General features: G+C 38.1%; 2 protein-coding genes across 2 annotated transcripts in view; both read left to right on the forward strand.

Moving 5' to 3' along the window:
• Window positions 1-23,883, forward strand: part of LOC134815055 (zinc transporter ZIP1-like) — an 83,931-nt gene that overhangs the window by 19,172 nt on the left and 40,876 nt on the right. The window lies entirely within an intron of this gene.
• LOC134815057 (zinc transporter ZIP2-like) lies at window positions 114-1,954 on the forward strand. Its single transcript, XM_063823516.1, has 4 exons — window positions 114-435; window positions 820-874; window positions 1,022-1,080; window positions 1,746-1,954. The coding sequence occupies exons 1-4, from the start codon at window positions 397-399 to the stop codon at window positions 1,938-1,940; spliced, it is 348 nt and encodes a 115-aa protein (XP_063679586.1). The 5' UTR covers window positions 114-396; the 3' UTR covers window positions 1,941-1,954.

A 23,883-nucleotide genomic window follows, 5' to 3' on the forward strand; every position in this document is an offset into this window, starting at 1 on the left:
GGGAATGTATGCTTAACTTGTTTTCACATCATGTTTAGATGCCTTTAGAATTTTAGGAAGCGAACATGATAAACAAAATCGAATTAATCTTAATAGGAATCGATTGGATTGCTTGCTGGTAGAAAATACCAGCGTACCTATTACAACATATGATTTAGGAAATAAAGAACGGATAACTATTGAAACAATAGTTTGAAACGAAACATTATTTAAGCAAAGAAAAAAGAAATTTCCCTCAAAAAAATACTGAATAAGTTCAAAACATGTCCTACTTTTCAGGTAGCAGTAGAGATAAACCTATGGCGAGACAGCAGTGACAACAACTTTCTGAAATCTCTACCAATAGCAGAGATACTGGAGTGTATTGGTTTTGTGAGCATACTCCTGGTGGAGAGTATGGTGGACTCCCATGGGCATGGCCACAGTCACGGCCAGGTTAGTGCAATCCTAATGCAGCCTTTTAACGGCTGTTTTTCACTAAAGAAGACATTAAAGATAACATCAATTACATGTGATTACTGATTAGAGGTCAGCTGTTGTCGAATAATGGTAACAAGATAAAAGAAAGCGGCCTGCAAGAGCCAACGAGTTCAAAGGAAAAATATGATAATTGTCTGCTTTTACAATAATTAAAGTAACCACATGGAATCAACACGACGGACTGTTCCGACACAGTTTCAATTTCAAGGAATTTAAGCCATATAGAAGTGTACAAAGTAATGATGATGATGCATGCAATGACTTCTATGTATGTACTCAAGCACTAAATTGGTAAACAACAATGTAGACATATACATTATTGAAAGTAAATCATTTCAGCCATTAACAGACGCAAATGGGAACAAGGAAGAAACTGTATCATTAAAAGAGATGGGTCAGTGTAATTTATTAGCAAATACGTAATAAATTTCCGGTGAAAAAATCCACATGAAAAAAGTAACCTTTTCTGTGAAGTTCTACAATGGTAACATTTTATTGCTGCAATGGTCCGAATCACATTAATCTCTATAATTACACCCAGGTGAGACGTCTTCTTTGAGGATAAGCTCTGTCAATCCCCCACCTGTAGCACAGCCCAAGGTAAATCTAACTTGAAGTTGAATATAAAACACCTAGTTATAAATTATCAACAGAAGGAAAGTCAAAAGGAGGCTGGGACCTATAATGATAATAATGGTACTCGACTCAGTTATAAGTTGAATTATATAGGTGGTGCCTCATGGTGCTGCCTGCGGTCATCTGGTCCCTGATTATCAGGGTAATCGTTTTACACACCGTACAGCTGCTCGATAGTATGGAGATTTGAGATATTGACAGTTCTATTATTGCACGTCACCTGTACTTCCAGACCGATTATATCATTAGCTTTGTCCAGCGTGGCTTTGAGTGGGTGTAATCATGTATTTGATCAGAATCTATTAAGAACAATGTGCGAAATGCAAATGTATTTTACCCCGCCAATTGCATCATTTAGGTACTGCAAGCTAGACAAAGATTGAGAAGATCATTTCGGACATATTTTATTTTAATTTTTCACCACCCCACTGAAATCATTATAAATCTAATGTGAAATGTAAAATTGAGTACCTAAAGTAGATACGATAAAGTTAGCACATTGAAACTTGATACGATTCCTAAAGTTATAAAGGTCCCATAGCATCCAATTACAACTTTGATATCTACAGTTTAAGAAATGTTTGGCTGGAAGCTATATGGGGCCTAATTTAGTTGAAACTATATTTCAGAAAAAAAGCGTAGGAGTGTTGATATTCGCACTAGCTGTTCACTCTGTATTCGAAGGACTAGCTATTGGCGTGGAAGCAAAAACGATGACCTTCATCCAACTTGCTGGAGCAATACTTATACACAAATGTGTGGTGGCGTTTGCTGTGGGAACCCGGCTTATAGACGCTGAGTTTTCTAAAAATTATGCTTTATAGGTCCACACATGAGAGTAAGGGAACTTATAAGTTATACGTGCAATATATATTGCATGATAATCATTTAGTACCTAAGTAGAGGATTGGTCAAACGACCAACGTCTATAATGGTCGTTTTAGGATATGATTGAGGCATATGGTCGTAAATTGTCCTTTTGCAATATCTTTTGTTCATAATTCTAGGATTCAACTTTTAGTTTTAAGTACCAGGTGAGACTAAATCTTTCAGTAGTTTCTGATCCTCAATGCACAAAATAATTCCATCTTCTTTACCGATGTTAACGTAATCAGAAAGATTGACAGTAATTCTGGGGTTTAATTGGTCAATAATGGGTATTAATCGGTTAATTGCTGTCAAATGTCAAAAACCATGTCTCACCTCCCCAGTACACATTCATAACTAAGAAGTTTTCCGCTACAGGTTTGATACAGGGTCTGAGTACAGGTTTCTTCCTTTATATCACATTTGTTGAGATGATCTGCGATGAGATCAGGGACGGCAAAGATATGATTCTCAAGGTGAGATATTTTCCTGTTTTTAGCTATATTTAAATTTATTGTACAGACTTGAAGTCAAATTAATCCGCAATGCCCATGGTATCCAATCCAATGATACTGAAGATGATTTTCGTCACGAAATAAATTCAATGGTAAAATTTCTTTGCAGACGCTGTTTCTAGCTATTGGAGTACTTATCATCGCTACCTCGACTGTAGTACACAACTACAGTATGCTGATACGAATGGACAATTAGCTTCTTAATTAATTACTCTAAGTTTATTACCCCCAACCTTGCAGCAGCCCTCCCTTTAATCACAATGCAACATCATTCACAATTGTTTTACAGCTGTCTGATTATTGTGGTGAGTAATGATATGAGCAATAATCACAGCGGACCGGACCTTGTGTTTTACGCATAATTAGAGTCTGGCTTAAACGTGTTTCTACAAATTGATCAATTTAAGTGTAACGAGGAACATCCCTATACCCATCCATAATAAAAGTATTTTTAACACTAAATTATTATCCGGTTTAACATCCGTTGAGCTTTTGGTATGTAAAATGTTTATTCATCGTGTACAATGCGTGAAAGATGCAGATTTTTTATTTTGTAAATCGAACGTTGAATAGGATTTATATTTGTTGAGGACAACACATCATTTTCAATTATAAAAATAGTTTTTTTAAATTTATTCGATAAACATGATGAACAATTAATATCAATTTGCCAAATGAAATAATCCCCGAAAATGTTTACATTGATGAATTGATGAATGAATTGATGACAAATTTTCATTGAGGGATGATAACTAGAGGCAAAATAAGGTGCTGTGGTTTACGAATGATATCCTAACACGAACCACCTTATCATAATTATCACGGACATTACGTTCACGCTGAAGACCTTAGCGTGAATAATTATGTTTGTGATAATAATGTCTGTGGCATTATGGTCCGGTAAATATTTCCATTGATTTTAGTGTGTGTGTGTCCTATAGTCCTACACATGCGTAGACATGTGTGTTGCTGATAACTAGATTAGCTTGATTTGATTTGAAACTTTTACAAAATAGCAAGTATGCAAATGTACAGCAATTCGAACAAAAATATAAAATGGGCCGAAATGTATAAATGCTAAAAAGCGTGGGTCAGTGAAACAAGTACAGAGGACAACTTTCAGAACAGGAGTTTTTTGGCCGCCCAAAGTCTCAATAACATCACCTCCACCTAGTAATAAAATTATGAAACGTGAAAAGTGTGAAACAATCAAATAATAATGTATTTATATAATATAATTGTCTCTCAAATACAGACAACGTCCGTTAACTCTTAAAATACCCCTACAAGTACATATTATACTGATCGGTGTCCGAGAAACATGAATTACGTCATCATGGTGCCTTCTTAACCCGGCTACAGACCTTCCCGTTACGGATGTAGTGGTCGAGATGAGTCTGTTCAGCCCTTTTCTTCTTCAGGTCAGTTACCACGTTCTTCCTTGCTGCACGCTCTTCACTGGATCTATCAGGACAGATCCATACATCTTTGTGTGCATCAGCCATCCTCAGTCTCCCTGTTTTCATCAGAATCTGATGAACTGCTGTTGAGCTTGGGACGGTGATCTTGACTGGTCGGATAGCCGTGATACCTGGCCTCTTCCAGCCGACTCTAGTCGCTTCAAAATGAGGTTTCTCCCCGATCTCCTCCAATACTGCGGTTACCAGAGCTGGAAGCTGTTCTCCATCCTCTTCTTTCAGTCCAAACACTATCAGGTTCTTGCTCCTGTCCTCCTCTGCAGCCACACTCTTTATTACATTCTTCAGAATTTTACTGTTGCAGACCGCACCATTTGTGCTGTTCTTTTGTACAGCGGCACTGTAGCTCTTAATCCCTGTCTCCACCGTTGTTTGTACTGTCTCTTCAACTGACGTCTTAAACAACTGTAGTTGTTCGTCCTTCTGCACTAGCATCTGGTCCTGCAACCTGACCATCTTTTCCTTGTCTGCTAGTGCTTCCGTCTTGAGGCACTCAACGATTTCCATCATAGCGCTCATCTGACTACTCTGCCGTCAAATTGCCGTCTTATTATAGGATAAATATTATCACTCCTCAGTCACATTCTAGAATTCGGAAAAAAAGTAAGAGATGAGCCAAAAAACAGATTTTCGTGAGTATCTTAAAAACTAAGCACTTGAGACCTTATATTGCTTCATAACTTGTTTATAAATAAGGCTATTGCAGTTATTTTAGGCCAATATTCAAGTCTCTAAGTCTTTTAGAAGCCGAGATACAAAAATCCCAAATTTTCGCCTGAGGGCAATTTAGAAATTTCGCCCTGTAGGACTGGGACTAGCGATACAAAATGGGTACCTAGATGACTTTGGTTTGGACTGACCTAATGAAACTGAAAGACCCTGTGTTGTCGAAAAATTGTGGACATGGAAGTGCACACTCAACTACACTGAACACTCTGCTACTAGTACTAGAGTAATAGCAACTACAAACTTCTGAAGCAAATAGTAGTGCTATAACATATTTTTCTGAAAAATTGTTACACAGAAGTCTTTTAGGGTTGAAGGAACCTTTTGAATCGACCGGTCGTACAAAAAAACATGGGTTTAGATACCAAACATATTATAATGGCTGGGTGGCCTAGTTGCCGAGCTTCCGCCTTCTGTACAGAAGGTTCAGGGATCGAATCCCAGTGTCGCTCAGTCTAGGGAGTAGCTAAGGATTCATCGGATCTATGCGATCTCCTCGGTCGACTCAGCCGAATGATAGGAAATTTGATTGAGGGTTAAATGAGGAGGGGTGCCTGTGCCAAAAAGATCAAGAATCTTAGGATACTCCTTCAGAACATCTACAATGTAGTGTACTGTAAAACAAGGGTGGTCGAACTATTCAATGACCCTGTAGATGAGTCTACGAACTTTACAAATTATACAAATTATTATTATGTCAGGAAATCGATTTTGAACAATTTTTATCAATCGCGACTGAAAAATTTGGCACGTGAAATATTATTTCTTCAGTTATTTGCAAAAAAATAAGTGTTTTAGAGCTTCAAGAACCTTTCCAATCGATTCGACGTGCAAAAAACATAGATATAGACCCCTAACATGTTAGGAATGACATTATATATATTTCTCTTAAATTGCGCCTGGACATTTTGGTACCAAAAATGGGCGTGGCCAAATGGGCAATTTTCCCGATCTGAATTTTAGGGCTCCGAAGTTTTTTCGGTTCTAAAGACCTTTGAGAACCCCTTAAACAAATTTCAGCCCTCTACTATGAAATGCAGGTTTTGGTCTGATTTTAACCGTAACTGACCGGACTAATAATATAAGTAATCTAATGAGGCAAGGTTTGCAGAATACTGCACTCTTATTGGCTAGTGAAAGGTCCGTGAAATTGAAACATTCGGTCCGTGAAAAAGTGATAATTATGACCGATAAGTTATATTAAATTTGATATAAAGATAGTGTGATATTCCATGGATGCTAAGATCAAAGAGTTACGCAACACGAATAACGGGTAACCTTTGCGTACCAAATGTAATCTGGTGCACTGCAACTAGTGTTCCCATAGTAATCTAATGAGGCAAGGTTTGCAGAATACTGCACTCTTATTGGCTAGTGAAAGGTCCGTGAAATTGAAACATTCGGTCCGTGAAAAAGTGATAATTATGACCGATAAGTTATATTAAATTTGATATAAAGATAGTGTGATATTCCATTGATGCTAAGATCAAAGAGTTAAGCAACACGAATAACGGGTAACCTTTGCGTACCAAATGTAATCTGATACACTGCAACTCGTGTTCCTATAGTAATTTAATGAGGCCAGGTTTGCAGAATACTGCACTCTTATTGGCTAGTGAAAGGTCCACGGCTTCTTCGCATTGGATGATGAACATGTTTGTCGGGAAGTTGGTCGTTTAGCTCCGGACAGTCTATGCAACGTCTATGCAACGTCCGTGCAACAACAAAAGAACCGTCTATGCAACGTCTATGCAACGTCCCTGCACAATGAACACTCTATGCACACTCCCTGCACGGTCAGTCTATGCAACGTCTATGCAACGTCTATGCAACGTCCCTGCACAGTACCATATGAACACCGGCTACTAGCCGGCTACTAGCCGGCTAGTAGCCACTTTTGTAATAACAGCTCCTCAACTTCACATTAACAACCGGCTACTAACCGGCACTTGAAAAGTGGTCACTAGCCGGCTACTAACCGGCTACTAGCCGGCTAGTGACCACAAAGTGGCTACTAACCGGCTACTAAGCGGTCACTAGCCGGTTAGTAGCCGGTTAGTAGCCACTTGGTGGTTACTAGCCGGTTAGTAGCCGGTTAGTAGCCGGCTAGTGACCGCTTTCTAAGTGCCGGCTAGTAGCCGGTTTGGAACCGGCTACTAGTAGGTCTGCTTTAGAGCTCGGCTAATAGCCGGCTAGTGACCGCTTAGTAGCCGGTTAGTAGCCACTTTGTGGTCACTAGCCGGCTAGTAGCCGGTTAGTAGCCGGCTAGTGACCACTTTTCAAGTGCCGGTTAGTAGCCGGTTGGTAATGTGAAGTTGAGGAGCTGTTATTACAAAAGTGGCTACTAGCCGGCTAGTAGCCGGCTAGTAGCCGGCTAGTAGCCGGCTAGTAGCCGGTGTTCATATGGTACTGTGCAGGGACGTTGCATAGACGTTGCATAGACGTCGCATAGACGTTGCATAGACTGACCGTGCAGGGAGTGTGCAATGTGCATAGAGTGTTCATTGTGCAGGGACGTTGCATAGACGTTGCATAGACGGTTCTTTTGTTGTTGCATGGACGTTGCATAGACGTTGCATAGACTGTCCGGAGCTAAACGACCAAGTTGCCTAAAAACGCTGACTTCTTGATCAACAGAATTGCAAAAAAACAATGGTCTTATGAAATTTTGATTTTCTATTATTGGTATTTTGTGCTTAAGCCGGAACTGCTCTCCTTATCATAACCTGTATTTAAAAGGTTACTCGGTAATATCAGTATTGCTGTCGTAACGGGGAGTCTGAAAGTAAATGTGAGTGATTTTATCATAATATCTTGAGATCTTGGCTATAAAACATTTGTACGTTACGATTAACTGTGTTAATTCTACCATATTTGTTATCTATTATTCACTTCACGTTATCTCATAAGAAAAAGTAAAATTTAACAAAATTACTCACGATATTGTTATCAGACGGCAGAATGCAGATTCATTAGCTCCGATTTAGGGTGTTAATTGTTGTAACAGTAGTTTGAGCTCCCGGGTTCCCATGTTTGGAGAGACGGATGTCTCTAAAATCCAGTGTATCATCTGAGATTTGATCAAGATATTTATATCATCAGGGCTTCCAGTACTAATTACCATGCCATGATATCATATTATGAAGGGAGGGTCAAATGTATTGCCCCTGGAAATGTGTGGAAAATATCTCAAAATATGATAGGACTAACTGTGCAGTCCCAGCTCGGAACAGGAGGAAATTGAGTCGGAATACTTTTCTACCAGCATCAGAACTACCAAGGTCAATAATAATGTTTTTAATAAAGTTCATCCCAAAAGGCTTCCAGAAAGCAAATCACGTGACCAAACACCCACGTGGCACAGTCATATCCCGCTTTGAGAATATGGGAACCTGAAATAACTAATCGAATTACACCCAGTTGTTGGTCAGGGTCTCAAAAACGTGATAAATCCATGATCTCATTAAATAGCCTTTAATGCAGTTAGCAGAAAAGCCATCACCCGAGTGCATATTAACTTTTAATCACTGACGATGAAGGGCGGAACTTAACCTAGGTCATGTGCCCATGGGGGTGATTCGGAATCAGATGATGATTAATCACTCTACACTCGACTGTCACGTGCCTTCTTCAACCCGTTCTCTAGCTGGCCCTGAACGACTATTCAATTTCAAAACCCTAACCCTCTCATCAGAATCTGATCTCAACCCTAACCCTAACCCAATCCTTAGCAAAAGCATAATATGCTGAAACCCTAACCCTAACGAGAAATTAGATTAACTTCCTTATACGGTCATATCACGTGATCGAGACAGTTTTTCGCCAATATCTCGCCAGGGGAGCATTTTAACCTTATTTCATGGGGGTTGATTCGGAATCAACGTCCGAAAATACATCGATTCAAGTTGGTTTCAACTGTCGGGGGCTTTTTTAGAACAATCTCGAAGATCGACTGTAGAGTGATTTAGCACGCTCGGACGATGAAGGGCGGAACTTAATCATGTGGTCTTCTTCAGGTAATCTAGGCATTGTAATTGTCTCAAAATCCATGGTTCAAAGAGTACAGATAATGGTTTCCGTGGCGGGTAACCTCGTTAAGGTTTTATAGGTGCTATATGTAGTTTCACAATTTATTTATCTAGAGGGCAATTTATTTATTTGGTGTGCAGTTTGTCGTAGTTCCTCTTTTCAGAATAGAAGAACATTCGAGTTAACGCAATCGAGAGATCCTGTTTTGACTTTTGTAATACTCTGTAGACGCTCATTATTCTCAGCAGACATGAGTTTTCATATTTGCCGAAACAAACGGCAGACGAAATTTTGCGAACTGTTCATTTTAGAGACCGTCATTTGGCGTTATCAGAGTATTTGTGATTTATACCAACAGCGAGTTTTAAAGTTTTAAGCTTTTCGCCCTGATATAAATGATAAAGTGATTTGTCAGCTGTTCATTATACTATTTTGAAATATAATTGAACTACAATTTTAAGCATCAACTGCATTGCTTGAAAATGTATTTACTGTTAAACTCCTCTTTATAAAATTAAAACGTACATAAATTACAAAGGTTCTCATTATCTAAGAAACTAAATTATACAGAAGTTTACTGTATTACCTTATTGGACGTAATTTGACCAGGTAATATGTGAACGGACATAATTTTGAACAGACATCTAGACATTAAAATGAACGCTCGAAAGCATTCATGATCAGTATATAATTTAACTACCTTATCGGACCTTTTTTTTAAACGGACATTAAAGTGAACGATAGGGCAGTGGTGTGCGCCGCCGTGTTCTACCAAAATCGGCGGCGGCGTGGCCAAAATTAGCGGCGGCGGCGTTCGGCGGCGATGCCTGTGGACAATTGGCAGTTTCAGTTGTGACTCGACAAAATGGAAATTCATTGCTTAGGTAAACTAAGTCAATCCTTTACCGTAAAGGATTGACTTAGAGTTAGTATTAATAAGGTTTAGAATGTTGCAAATTTCACTTCAATTCATCGTTGACATAAACATTTTATTAAACTAACATGTGTATATAAAAGTTTGAATGTATAGAATATCTTATTATTGTGTTACTGTATAGTTATCCACAGATCCTTACTCAATGAAGGACTGTGTCGCATCTTTACTTATGTGTCTCTCACCTTTCTTCCCATCGCATTGGTCAAACTTAACGCGTCCCCAACATTTTCAGTCTGTAATTCATTCTAGTTCAGTAAGGGTAACTGAAGTTTGTTGACCCCGCATTTTCTGTAGCCGGCTTAAGGCTTCTCTGTAACAACTAAGAACAAATCTAAAATTGTAAAGGAATTTCCATCGTTTTACAATGTAAATTTGTTTTAGAAAATGTTTCCTGGCGACACTCGTTTTGTCTGACATAATACGTACAATTTGTTTGTATTTGCGTGACGTAATATTTAAACATGACGTAAAAATGGACACATTGAGAAAATGAACGAGCATTCGGAATTTTTAAACCATTGTCTCCCTCTATTAATTACTTGGTATTACCTCCCTTTACTAAGTTTCATATGTCAAAACAAACGTATAAGATAAACAATTGTGGATAACTAAGACCTCATCATTCGTAACACACGATCCGGTGTTGTCTATACACGTGGTATTCCGAGTGACGTAGTCTACGAGGTACTGTCACGTGGTATTGACCCGTGATAGTTCTTAGCATTTACGGGGCTGATTACACCCTGGAGTATCAGTGTTTTTAAAAAACTGCCTTCCCACTTTTATACTTCCTTCTACGATTCAACCTGGAGCTAGACTGGCATTGATTCTTATGAATATACAGTACGTTTATAAACGGAGGTCACATGAACAACACAAGCATCCATTGATATGTCTACGAAATCGCACTGATACCAAGATGTCTGCACGCTACCTGATCAGATGGAAGGCCTCTCATTGGACAATGAAACACTTTTGAAGGTGTGAAAATCAGTTTTTCGGAATTTCGTCTCTTAATTTTTGAAAACTCCAAATTTCACAAATTTTGGTCGCAACGGTAAGGTATCCACGTGATCTTGAGCCGTTCTGTAAGTAATTATAAAACTGCTGACTAAAAAAACTCGTGCCTTCGGCCACTCGTTAGCGTCAGCAGTTCTATAACTAACCTTATAGACATCGGAAATGCATGCTTTTCCTGTAGCTTAAAACTATCCCAATTTTCCATAACAAGTAACTAATCAACGAGTCACCAGAATTGTGTTTCTATTGATTGATTAAACTTTGTGTTTTTTTGACCTGGTAAAATTATACTATTTTTGTTTATAAGTTTATATGTTCCTTCAGTGTTACAGTGGTACGTTACTTCATATTGAGTTCATTCTTAGCTTTAGATTTAAGTCTTAATCAAGGGCCATCTACTTAGAGTTAGGACGTCGGCAAAATAGGGAGGGGGTGGTTTTGGAATTTCGGACAAATCTGGACTGGGAGGGGTGGTTTCTGCAAATCTGGACGTCCGTGAAATTTTGGCATAATTAACAAAACTGATCCCATTTATTTCAATCTTTGAATTTTATTTCAACTCTTTGAATTTTATTAACAATGAATTCGAGTTGATTTATTCTTACTCTTAAATTAAAAGGTAGCTTGAATCGGGACGTCCGGGAGGGAGGGGTGCACCTCTGTTTTGAAAATTGGACACACCCGGACAGGGTGAGGGGGTGGTCTGAAAATCTGCGATTTTGGCGGAGTCCAAGTAAATGGCACTAACGGGTACACGCTACGTGTTTTAAATCCATACGATCAAACGATGTGCCAGCTTTCCGGCCTATATTTTATACATTTAGGTATATGATTTTTATCTGATAATTAACTTGGTGTTCGACCACGTAAGGCACGAATTCTCTGGGGTAGAAACGAGGTTATAATATACTGAGTAATATATTATATTAAATCAGTAAAAAAGTCATCAAGAATGTTCTCGTTTAAAAAACCATGAGCAATGAATGGATCAGAACAAACCGTAAAATAAGTACGAACCCGGTTAAACTGCGTCAAAAGTGACGCACTTTCTGGTAAACTCGCTCAAGAGCAAATTGTTCCCATATTATTCCTCTATCTCTGTTAAATTTCATCTGTTGTCACTCAAAGCCCAGAGAATTAAAATATTAAATATCAGCTGCTAACAATTTCTCCGCAGTAAAATGGAAGCTTATTGGTACCCTATTATGCATCTAATTTCGATTTTCTTTATAGCGAAATGTTGGCCTTGTATCTGCTTGTTTTGTTGATCTGGCGGCTTGTGGGTTTAAAATGAAATGGTTATGAACCTGACATATTCCTGCTCTTCGATTTGTAACATTTACTTATTTTACGATTATAATAACAGGTCTCCAACTCCAAGCGCTGAGAAGTACTGGTACCTATCATCACATGGTACGCGTCGGACGTCAAGAGGATCCCGTGACTTCAAGAGGAGCTATATGTGGTGGAATTGTTGTGATGTTCTTATTACCGTTTCTGTTTGGGCTAGCTCCAAGCAAAGCAGCGAACTAAAAAAAACGCAGTAGATATACGGAATATTGCAAGTTGTTTCGGAGGGGGTGTTTTCTCGTAACTGCTTAATGCACTTGATACCTGAGGTCATAGTAAGAGTAATGAGGGTTTGGAATTTCCTTTTCAGATCAATGATTTACGTACATCAGCAACTATTGGACAACTGGGCAGCTTGGTACTATATAAATCAACCCATTAACAAAATAATTTCACATATATAATATGCCACTATACGTAAAAAATCGAGCCTAAAAAGAGGTCCCTTTCCAGGTAGCCAATAGAGATTTACAATAATGGCGGGACACCAGCGACAAACAAGTTTCTGAAATCTCTACCTATAGCAAGATATTGGATGTTTTGGTTTTGTAGCCATACTTCTGGTGGAGAGCATTGATCAAGGGATGCATCTACAGTGCAGCCTGCTCCGGAGGTAAACACTGTCAGAGTACAGCTATTAGTTCCTAAATCAGTTATAGTCACTAAGTTACTACATTAGTTACCTAGTCAATTAGTTACTAAATCAGTTTATAGTCACTTAGTTAACTAAATTAGTTATAGTCAATAAAGTTACAACATTAGTTATAGTCACTTAGTTACTAATTACCTTACAAGACATATTTCTGCGGCCTAATTGCGACGACCGAAATTTGGCGGTCCCGAAAATATGGCGAAATTGAACAAAAAAACGTCAAATTCTCGGACCGTAACAGAAAATAAGGGGATTTTTCATCAATTTTTGTGACAGTAAGCAGTAAGGAAATTCTGAACTTCGGTATAAATCATGTTCAAACGTTGTCTGTATTAAGACTGTAACGACTTTTCATGTTATCACATACATGTGATTTTAGTGCAAATTTAAACTGTATTGCTTGGACATTCAATTCGTCATTGGTGTGGTGATAATTCGTCCCAAGATGCCAGAATTTATTTATTTCTTTACTTGATATTACCTTTTTAGAAACAAAATAAAGCAGTGAAGGCACAGTCATTGAATAGCTAAAAAGATAATGCGACGGATTCTATTACCGACGACTGAATTTTGGCGGTCGAAAAAAATATGGCGGAAAATTTTCGGAAAACCGCCCATTTCGTACGTTTAAATATTCTTGTAAGGTCGTTATAGTCACTTAGTTACTAAATTAATTATTAGTCACTTAGTTACTTATCAGTTATAGGCACCTTAGCTTACTCAAATTCATTTATATTTTTTTTTTTTTTTTTTGAATTTTTTTTTTTGTCAATTAAATACTAAAATTAGTTATATCACTTAGTGTACTAAATAAGTTATAGTCAACTTAGTAACTAAATTAGTTATAGTCACTTAGTTATAAATGATTTTAGTCACTTAGTACTAAATCAGTTATAGTCACTTAGTTACTACTCATTTATAGGGCACTTAGTTACTAAATCATTTATAGTAACGCCTCCCATTAATTACTAAAATCAGTTACTAGTACTTGTTACTATATCAGTTCAACTTATTTACTAAATTGCGCAATGCCCCAAGTGGCCGACTTAAGGTCTTGTGATATAAGAAAATTTCATATTCGACTAAATAGCCTGCACTGGGTGGTCAAATCCATCGCACCAGATAAAAGGGGCTACAGATAATAACTCTGGACGTTTCTTATTTGAAACTGCTAATATTTAATCCATACCCAGAGGATCGTATCAATATCCATTAACATTATACACCATTTAAGTCAAACTGTCAGCTAATTTGAAATTTCCTCGTTCTTCAGAACAGACTCTGGAGAGTTAGAAGAAGTATCACCAAAAGCAAATGGTCAGTCCCATTCACATGGCAAACTTGATCGTATGTAATTGTATGATAAGACTGATGATTCAAATTGTCATCCGTACGCCCCCACCCACTTCCTCTAGAGCACACATATTGGGTCCACTCCTATAGTGTCTGTGTAACCACTAACACGCTAGAGGAGAACCTGTTTTATTTTACACAATTATCGTATACCTTTTTATACTTTTCAGATACTGCTGAAGCAAATGTAGAATTAGAAACAGCCTAAATTAGCGTTGAAAGAAACGTTGGAGCAGCCTCAAAGGATACCGTGCAGTTCAATTATTCGAGAACAATTGTAACTTTTGGACCACACCATTTTACAATTTTGTCTTGTTTGAACCTCTCAAACATGCGCTAGATTCAGAGTCATAGACTACTCGCTAATCTTTTTTGAATGACAAGCGTATTTTTTCAGAAGCAAAAAGTAGGAGACTCGATATTTGCTTTAGCGGTGCATTCTGTGTTGAAGGACTTGAATTGGTGTGGAATCCAAGACTTCTGTCTTCCTTCAACTTGCTGGAGCAATACTTAATACCAAATGCGTGTGTGGCGTTTGCTGTGGGACCAAAGCTGTTAGATGCTGGCTTGAAGTTGAAGTGAGTTTTACACAAAAAAGTGTCATTGAAATCCCTTTAATCAAAAATTGATTTTATGAGTTGTAAAATTATGAATGAAAATATTACAAAGGTTGTGTTATTTAATATCTCTGGTCGATGATATATCAATGCGACTCGGCCACTACACAATACGAAGGTGGATGGATTCTATCCTAATCGAATTTTGATCAAAAAATACTCAGCATCTTTACTGACACCAGATATTTCTCAGGGGGATATTGATAAGCTTGTCTATTATTTTGTGTAGCTCGACCCTATAGGCATTGCTCGTGCCATTGGAATGTTGAGCTTCTTGCTGTGACCTCGGTTCCCGGACTACTATTTCTCTTGTGTCCAGGTTCGTTGATATGTTGGTTTGTTGATATTTGATCTGGTTGATATGCTGATATGTTGGTATGTTGGTCTGTTGGATGCTTGGATATGTTGATGTTCGGTTTGTGATACTTGATAATGTTCATATGTTGGTTTTGTATGCTTTCAGGAAATGGTGTCACATCATGATAAGTTGATATGTACGAATTTATAATTCGCGTTGTTTCATTGCTAGGACTGTAATGGTGACCTGTTATGGCAACGTGAACGATTACGTTTGGTACAGGTTAAAATTGGGCCGCTAGTTTGGGTCACTGCAATATTAGCATTAAACAGTATTTTTGATTCAAATCTTTTTGGATTAAATTGACCATGAATTATAAGAATTTATCCGCTACAGGTTTGATAAGGGTCTGAGGTACAGGTTTCTTCTTTATATCACAATTTGTTGAGGATGATCTGCGATGAGATCAGGGATGAGCCAAGATATGATGCGAAAGGTACGCTCCTCAAACACCTTTCAAGCACCTATCGCACATTTAACTTGTCGTAATTTTTCACGATCTTAACAAAGCAGGATGTTTTTCGTAACGAAATAGAAATTTACAACGAGTTTATTCAAAATCTATTTGACACTGTTTTTATCGCTCGGTTTGCTGATAATTGGTATTCTCAACCCGTGGTACACAACTACAGTGATCACTCGCACTTGCCTGATGAACCTTTTACAGTTCCTACCTCTTCTCTTCCTTTCCTCACACCTGTCCTATCTGTCATTATCCTACACTATAACACTCTTACACTACACTACCTCACATTCAAGGTGCACTTTACTCTCAACTGCTGCCTCTTTCACACCTCTGGCCATTAATACCTAGCTCTAATGGGCTGATCTACCTAGAAAGCACAGCCTTAAGAGTGTTAAATCGGACCAGAAGTGGACCACCAGAGCGTAACGATATTTCACCCTCTTATCTCTCATTAGACTTTGTCACTGAAATACCCAATCTTGTTGTGAAACGACTCCTGCGATTTTATTAATTGTGAATTTTATCGGAGGGTACACTTCAATGATACTATAACTAGAGGTTTCGATGCAAAATTAGAGAGTTTTTCCAATTTACAAATTTCAGTAAAAACCCCGATTGACCCGCAGCCATTCCCTTTCCACAAATAGGGCTTACAACAACATAGTGTATTTGAAACAATCGAAAACCGATTTAACGCTAAACTCGACATACCGCAAATCCATTTACCGCAAACCCGATTTACCGCGCGGCCCTTTTCCTTTCCTCAAACTCCACCGATAAATTGAGGATTACTGTATCGAAAATATGCTTTCAAACTTGATCTGCGTATAGAGATTTTATTTATGGTTAATTAAATCATCCAAGCACTCGTGCTACTTTTAATTTTTATCGTTACATTATTATTAAGTTTAGCTTTAGTTGCAGAATATTATTGCAAACTGATTTTTGAGTTTTATAGTAATAACCTCAAATAAACTTAGTATAAATGGTATTAATTTAATGTGCTTAAACGTATAGATAGCAAATCTCTGGTGAGGAGTATGAGCTGAGGCAAATGTTGTGACACGTGCATTAATGATAAATCATTCAGCTTTCAAATTGACTAATAAACCCAGAATCACGGACTGGACACGTGTCAAAAAAAGTATGCTTCACCTCCCAACCTAGAAAACCACAAAAAATGGACTGGTAGTTTTTTACTTTAATGGGTTTCAATTGATTTGTATGATGGTGCTGACTGGTAGAATTCCTTGCGCAATTTCGAAATGTAATCGACAAATGTCATATTTGGAAATGTCGACCTTATCATTCCTTGTTTTACTTTAAAAGTTTAATATTCGTTAAATAGTACTTAGCTAGAGCAAATAGTGATATATTTGAGATTGCAGAAGTGGAGGGTGCCGTTCTCGGGGTGTATTTTAGCACGAGAACGTGACCCGAAGTGAGGGCTGACCCAAAAGCCGGATGTCATTAATTATCCTTGAGTTAAGCGAGTTGTTCAATAAATTGTTTTTTGTACACCTTGTATGTCGAGTAAAGTTTTCTGTTGTCCCACATAATGTTACTTGCATGAAATTGCTCTTACCCACCACTTAAAGCCCACTGCAATACTTTCATTTTGCCATAACTTAATCTTATATTTAACATAACTTATCAGAATGTACGAGCCCTTCTATTGAAAATCTTAGTGGAACACAGCAAGAAAGTTGAGGCCAATTCTTGTGCGAGGGTAGGGACCAAGATATCGTTTCTAACCCAATTATCTTTAATGCTTCTCATCAGTAGCCACACTCTTACTCGGTTTCTGAACTGGATTCTGTTGGCTATCAGCTGCAGGACCGAGTCATTACCATTTCATCCATCTAGAATAGTTCATTCATTATAATTTAAGCAGAAATGTTATAAATATGAAGTATACAAGTATACACAGTGGGTCCGGGACTCTAGGGCCGTAAGAACTCTAGGCGTGAGACTTTAGGGCGGCGCCCTAACCCTAAACTCATCACCCTAACCTAACCCTACACCCTTATCCTAACCTAACCCTAACCCTAACCGAACCCAAACCCTAACCTAACCCTAACCCTAACCCTAACCCTAAGACCCTAGGTCTCACGCCCTTAGAGTCTTACGCCCTAGAGTTCCGGACCCCGTAATGTACATACGTATGTGATATGACTATTATAAATAACAATAGGTACTGAATAGTGAACTATCTGAATAGAGAACCCCTGAATGGAGAAACTTCTGATAGTGAACTACTGAATAGAGAAACTACTGAATAGTGGAACTACTGAATAGAGAACTTTTGAATAGTGAACTACTGACTAGAGAACTACTGATAGTGAAACTATTGAATAGTGAACTACTGAATAGGAACTACTGAATAGAGAAACTACAGATAGGAGAATTATGCAATAGTGAACTTACTGAATAGAGAACTACTGAAATAGTGAAAATACGACTTAGGGAAACTACTGATAGTTAACTACTGAAAAGAGAACTCTACCCTCGATCGTAGTGAACTACTGAATAGAGAACTACTGGAATAGTGAACCCGCTTCGACGAGTCGTCGACAGCTGACTAGTCCATATGTTGAGTGATGGTGCGCGATTGAGACTGAATAGTGACCCTTCCCCTGAATACGCAGAGCGTATCAGATTCATGAATAGTGAACTACTGAATAGTGAACTACTGAATAGTGAAAACTACTGAATAGGAACTAATGAATAGTGAAACTACTGATAGGAACTACTGAATCAGTGAACTACTCTCCTTGAGAGAGAAGAGAGGACATATGAATAGTGAACTACTGATAGAGAACTACTGTATAGTGAACTACTGAATAGTGAACTACAGGCTAGTGAACTACTGAATAGTGAACTACCGATTAGTGACTTACTTGAATAGTGAACTATGAATAGTGAATACTGTATAGTGAACTACTTGAATAGAGAAATAATGAATAGTGAATATTGAATAGTGAAACTATGAATAGTGAACTACTGAATAGAGAACTACTGAATAGTGAACTACTGAATAGTGAAAACTACTGAATAGTTGAATACTGAATAGTGAAACTACTGACTAGAGATCTATTGAATTAGTGAAATACTGAATAGTGAAACTAATGGTTAGCTAATCATTTTGTTTATCGAGATTCACGCAATGCTGCTATCTCTTATTAGTGCTGATAAGTAAAAACAGTGAAAGGGTTAAAGAATGTTAGTTGTATTTTAATGCATGCATTGTACAATGCAAGTGGCAGATGTCATTTGTTCAAATAACTATCAGGTATTTGAGCAAACTGTAATTCAGCACTTTAATTTTAAAGATATAACTCAATTATTAAAACTTTTTTTAAATGTCGAGCTGCGTACCTGCCAAGTTTTCAACGGTTTTCATAAAAATTGTAGGCGAAATTCCCTGAATGAAGTATGACGAACTTCCATCTTCTCGTGATTTACATTTTACTGTTCCAATCATTTTTGTTTCTTTTGTATAATTGGAATCCGAATACTTATTTTTCATTAAGTTTTTCTTCGGTGGAAATTTTTACAATTTTATTGCCTACACGACCAACAATTCTTACAGTTTCTTTTTAAATCTAATCATTTGTTTTTACCAAAGATATCAATATATTGTATAACATGACAATAAATATTTCATATAAACAAGAAGGATTTTAAACAAAATCACAAGGACTACCATAGAGCATGATAAACCTTTTTAAAACGGATAAAAATAAATTTTAAACCATTTCGGCATGTTTCTAGTTCTCTTATCTCTCTCAGCCTAAGGAAAAATTATCCATAAATTTAAATAACTCAAGTCATTAGCTAGCTTACTGACACCCCACCTATACCTTTAAGTCCCGTTAATCCAGTTTAACGGTATAAGCGTAGACTCTCATCCCATAATGCGTCTGCTATGTCACCAGACTGACCTCTCTGCGTTGTCTTCCCTCAATCCTACACCGCGCCCCCCTCGAGAGAGATCTAGTAGCTGTATTTTCATATAAGGGTACGGTGTCAGGTTGCTTTGCTAAGAGCTGTCTTCAGAAGCTCGAATGCTAGAGATGTTCTGGATCGTGTCTGTCCCCGCCGTAGGCCCGTATGTAGATTGTAAGCGTCGGCCCACTGCTCCACACTTAGCTTGTCGTCTGTCGAGGCTGGAGGGTTGCTCTGGACGTCTGCAGGGAAAGTAGAAGCTTATTGTAGCTGCTAGGGTATTACGTCTTCATCCCATCCACCATTTTTTGACGACAGGAACGCCATATCCATCTCAAGGCCACGGTCGTTCATTGCTCCGCTCCTGTAGCCATGAAGACGGAAGTAGGCCTTCCACGATATCCGTTACGGTGAATTTCCAGGTCAATGTCAGTAACGGTCCAGTTGGCACGCAGAATGATTCTCTCCTCAACTCCGCATCCTGAAGACTCGAGTGCTTTCTGGAACATCGGGCACTCGTAGGGTCGCAGATCTCTTCAAGGGGTTTTGGTTTAGGATTTTTTCGGAAATTTCCCTGATCGTCAGGGTTATGTCCAGATCGTTCGGAGGCTTCCGTCAGAGTCTGAGCGTCAGGTTCATCAGAAACTCGTTGTATCCGGGGGTCATTTGAGATTCTGGGCATTCCAGGTAGCCATCAGCTTCTTTCCAAGAGTAGTTGTCTTCCTCAATCGTCTGGTACGATGTTTCGAGTGCTGCCGGCCCCACAAGATTTGAGAAGTGCGACAGTCAGCAACCCTAGGACGCGTAGATCTTGGCATAGCTACAAATATGAAGGTAAAAATGAGTAAGGTTCAAAACATTTGAGGAATGTATCACTCAAAGTACGTGGAAAGTGGAATATTAGGTTTCATTTCCAAATTTAAATGATCGATACATTAAAATTGGAACAGAGGGGACAGAGGGACAGAGGGACAGAGGACCAGAGGGGGACAGAGGGGACAGAGGGACAGAGGGACAGAGGGACAGAGGGACAGAGGGACAGAGGGGACAGAGGGACAGGAGACGAGGGCAGAGGGACAGAGGGACAGGGGACAGAGGGACAGTGGGACAGGGGCAGAGGGAAAGGAGGACAGAGGGACAGAGGGGACAGAGGGACAGAACGGACCAGAGGGACAGAGGGGACAGGGGACTGGACGGAAAGAAGGGGCGGACACGAGGGAGTGATACAAACAAGTTCGAACTTGCATAACTCCTATACTGCACATACTACCGTTTGATCGATGATATTCAGACAAGAAATTAATCATATTCGTTACTGGGGACGCGTTAAGAAAACTTGAAAGCAAAAAGGTACTAATGGGAAGACGGAAAATGGGACCAGCTTGCAGTTGGTTATCGAATCAAATTCAGTTTAGAACCAATCGTGTGTTTTTTTCTCTGGTACATCTAATGTTATAATGTGTCGGCAGGAGGGTGTATTAGATATCTGTCAGACTCAAGATTGTGATAAGTTCAATTACAATCTATATTTCGTACCCAATCTAATGTGATTATTTATGATTTTTTTCAGAATCCAACAGGAAGCTTACAAACTGAAACGCCTGAGTGTTTGCCTATGTCCATCCCAAAAATATGATGGCATATATGCCGATCACTTTGTATCTTTTTATTGTTGAACTATGTTCTCTAATACGTTAATTATACATTCCATTAGCTGATAACCGCTGCAGACAATTTATATGCTCCTGGACTAAAATTTACCAAATATGATTTGAGTTACAATGATATTTCAATAAATTTTCGTTAAGTTTTTATCGAATTTACAATTATAGGCTAAAATTAGCAGCACCTTTTAATTTTACATTAGAAATGACAAAAGAGATGATGATCCGCCAGAAGCTGTGTAAAAATTAAATGTGGGGTCGATGTCAACTTGTCATCCCAATCTCCGTATGTGGAGAAGAACATTCCCTCAACATGGATCTCTGAGGATTTGTATAGGTAGCATACATACGACAATCCTTTCTTGAAACTAACCAAACACTGTTGCAGGTTATTTCTTCTTTTTACCATCGCTCCGCGCTCTTGTTCCAGTATACAATCAACTTCAGAGTGAGAGAGAAATTTCAGAACAAAGTGAACCACTATAGTATCACATTTAGGGTACAAACTATCTATTAAACCACTTACCAACGGCCCGATTAAAAACTTAAGCTTTTTTGGTCATCGTCAAAGTTTGTCGGAAAATATACCGAAAAAACCAGTCCCATGGCCATACTTTTTAGTTTTACCATTTCTTGATTAAGGCCGTTGTAAATTACACTCTTATTGGGGTTATTAATATAGATTTACAGCAAGATTTGGTCTCCCTCCAAATCAATATAATGTGCAGGGTTTAGGGTATTCGTACTAACCGAGCGGCTACTGAACTTATTTAATAACAATATTACATTCCGGTTTCTGGAAGTGGCCGTAAATAACACTTGTTTGAGAGGTAACACCCTCCATGTATGTAGAAGGTTTACAGGTATGTAGAAGGTCAACTGCAGGAAATTAGATAATGTTGTTCCGACACAACGAAGAAATTTATTACTTTTTTTGAAAAGAAAGCGTCATTATCATACTATTCTTTTTCATTTGGAATATGATTTACAAACTTCGTCGCTTCATTTTTATATTTTTGTTTTTCGGCTCTCTTTAATATGGTAATTGGAACATCGACTATACTATGACTAGAAGTAGTATCTGTCTGTTTACTTTTTCTTCAGTTTATTAAAAGTACGTACTTGTACGATATTTTGAAAAATACGTACTGTACGAACTTCTCATTTTAGAACTTGGAGCGTAATTCTACTATCCACTTATTCATGCTACGCGTGAGACAGTACAGCTTGTTGAATGGCCTCGCCGCACGCTAACGCGTGGCTTTTTTCCCTAAACATAAACTTAAAGCCACGAAAAAAGTAGTGATTTTCATTCGCCGAAAGCTGACAAAGATTTTACTTGTACCTGACATGTTTGGTATTTTAATTGATAACCCATGCATGGTTTGTTTTAAACACAGAAGAAAGACTCATACTATACGGTATATTCTTTTGAAATTCGTCCATCCAACGCGAAATAAGTATTAAAGGTGATAGATCATAACCACTAGTGCAGATAAAGAAACGTGATTCCTAATTGTGGTATATTGAGAAGATGTGTCCACATTGACCTCGACAACTGCAAAAATATACATGTACAGATATCATTATTCCAGCATGGTTAGAATGAACATCTGCCATGCCATCCAAGGGGCAGGTAGCGGTATTCCGCAATTAAGCTCGCTAATAATTATTATAATTTGAATTACAATTGCTTAACATTATAAGCGTGTATTTTGTGTATGAGCTTATATTACCGGACACGTACATTTCAGTTGTCTGTTTGCAGTCATCAGTATTTTTCTGGTTTTTTACTCAAAATGTTTTACCAATAGAACTATTCTGTGGTAAGGCGACTCTTGAACTTCAGTTACGTGCGAACTAGAGTCCAGGTAGCGTAGGTACTGATCTAGGCTCGACAGACGTCAAACCAATTTTTATTTAGGGATTTTTCGAACTACAGTCGTGTACCTGGTCGGTTGCCAAACAAACATACCGCCTTATACAGCGGAAACAAGGGTATTTTTAGCCTTATTGTTTGTATTACGGATGATCTGTATATGAGCCTAGAAATCCGTGCAAATATTACATTTTCTTGCATATCCAATTTTTATCCATAATAATAGTGTTTACTTTGTGGCTTACTTTCGGGGAATTTACTTGAAGTTGAACACGAAATCTGTCAGTCTTTGACCCAGTAACACTAGGCCTAACTGAACAATTAATATTAAATCTGGAGATATTGTGAGGTTTTTGTGACAAAGTAAAAAGCAATGTAACTCCAAATCAGGAATTATATTCAGGTTTATCATTGCTTGTCAGTGTTTCTGCTAATCATGATCAAAGATACTTCGTTTGGTAAATGCATGTAGCCCACGACATGATCACGCCCTTTTCACCTCGAGCGACGCTCGCCTTTACTATACCAATTTGAGATTATAATTAAAAGTAGATCACACATTCGGGAACTCACGTAATTTTAATCCAAAATTGGTATTAGAAAATAAAATAGGTGAGGGCGGATCATGTGGGTGGTACATGGCAGTTACCAAACGGAGTATCTTTGATCATGATTTCGCAGAAACACTGACAAGCAATGATAACCTAAAATATTATTTGATTTGAGTTACATGCTTTTTACTTTTGTCACAAAAACCTCACAATAATCTCCAGATTTAATATTAAATGTTCAGTTAGTCTAGTGTTACGGGGTCAAAGACTGACAGATGTTCGTGTTCAACTTCAAGTAAATTCGAAAGTAAGCCACAAAGTAAACAACTATTATTATGGATAAAAATTGGATATGCA

The sequence above is a fragment of the Bolinopsis microptera genome, chromosome 5 (assembly GCF_026151205.1).
Source record: "Bolinopsis microptera isolate Bmic1 chromosome 5, MBARI_Bmic_1.0, whole genome shotgun sequence".
Lineage (NCBI taxonomy): Eukaryota > Metazoa > Ctenophora > Tentaculata > Lobata > Bolinopsidae > Bolinopsis > Bolinopsis microptera.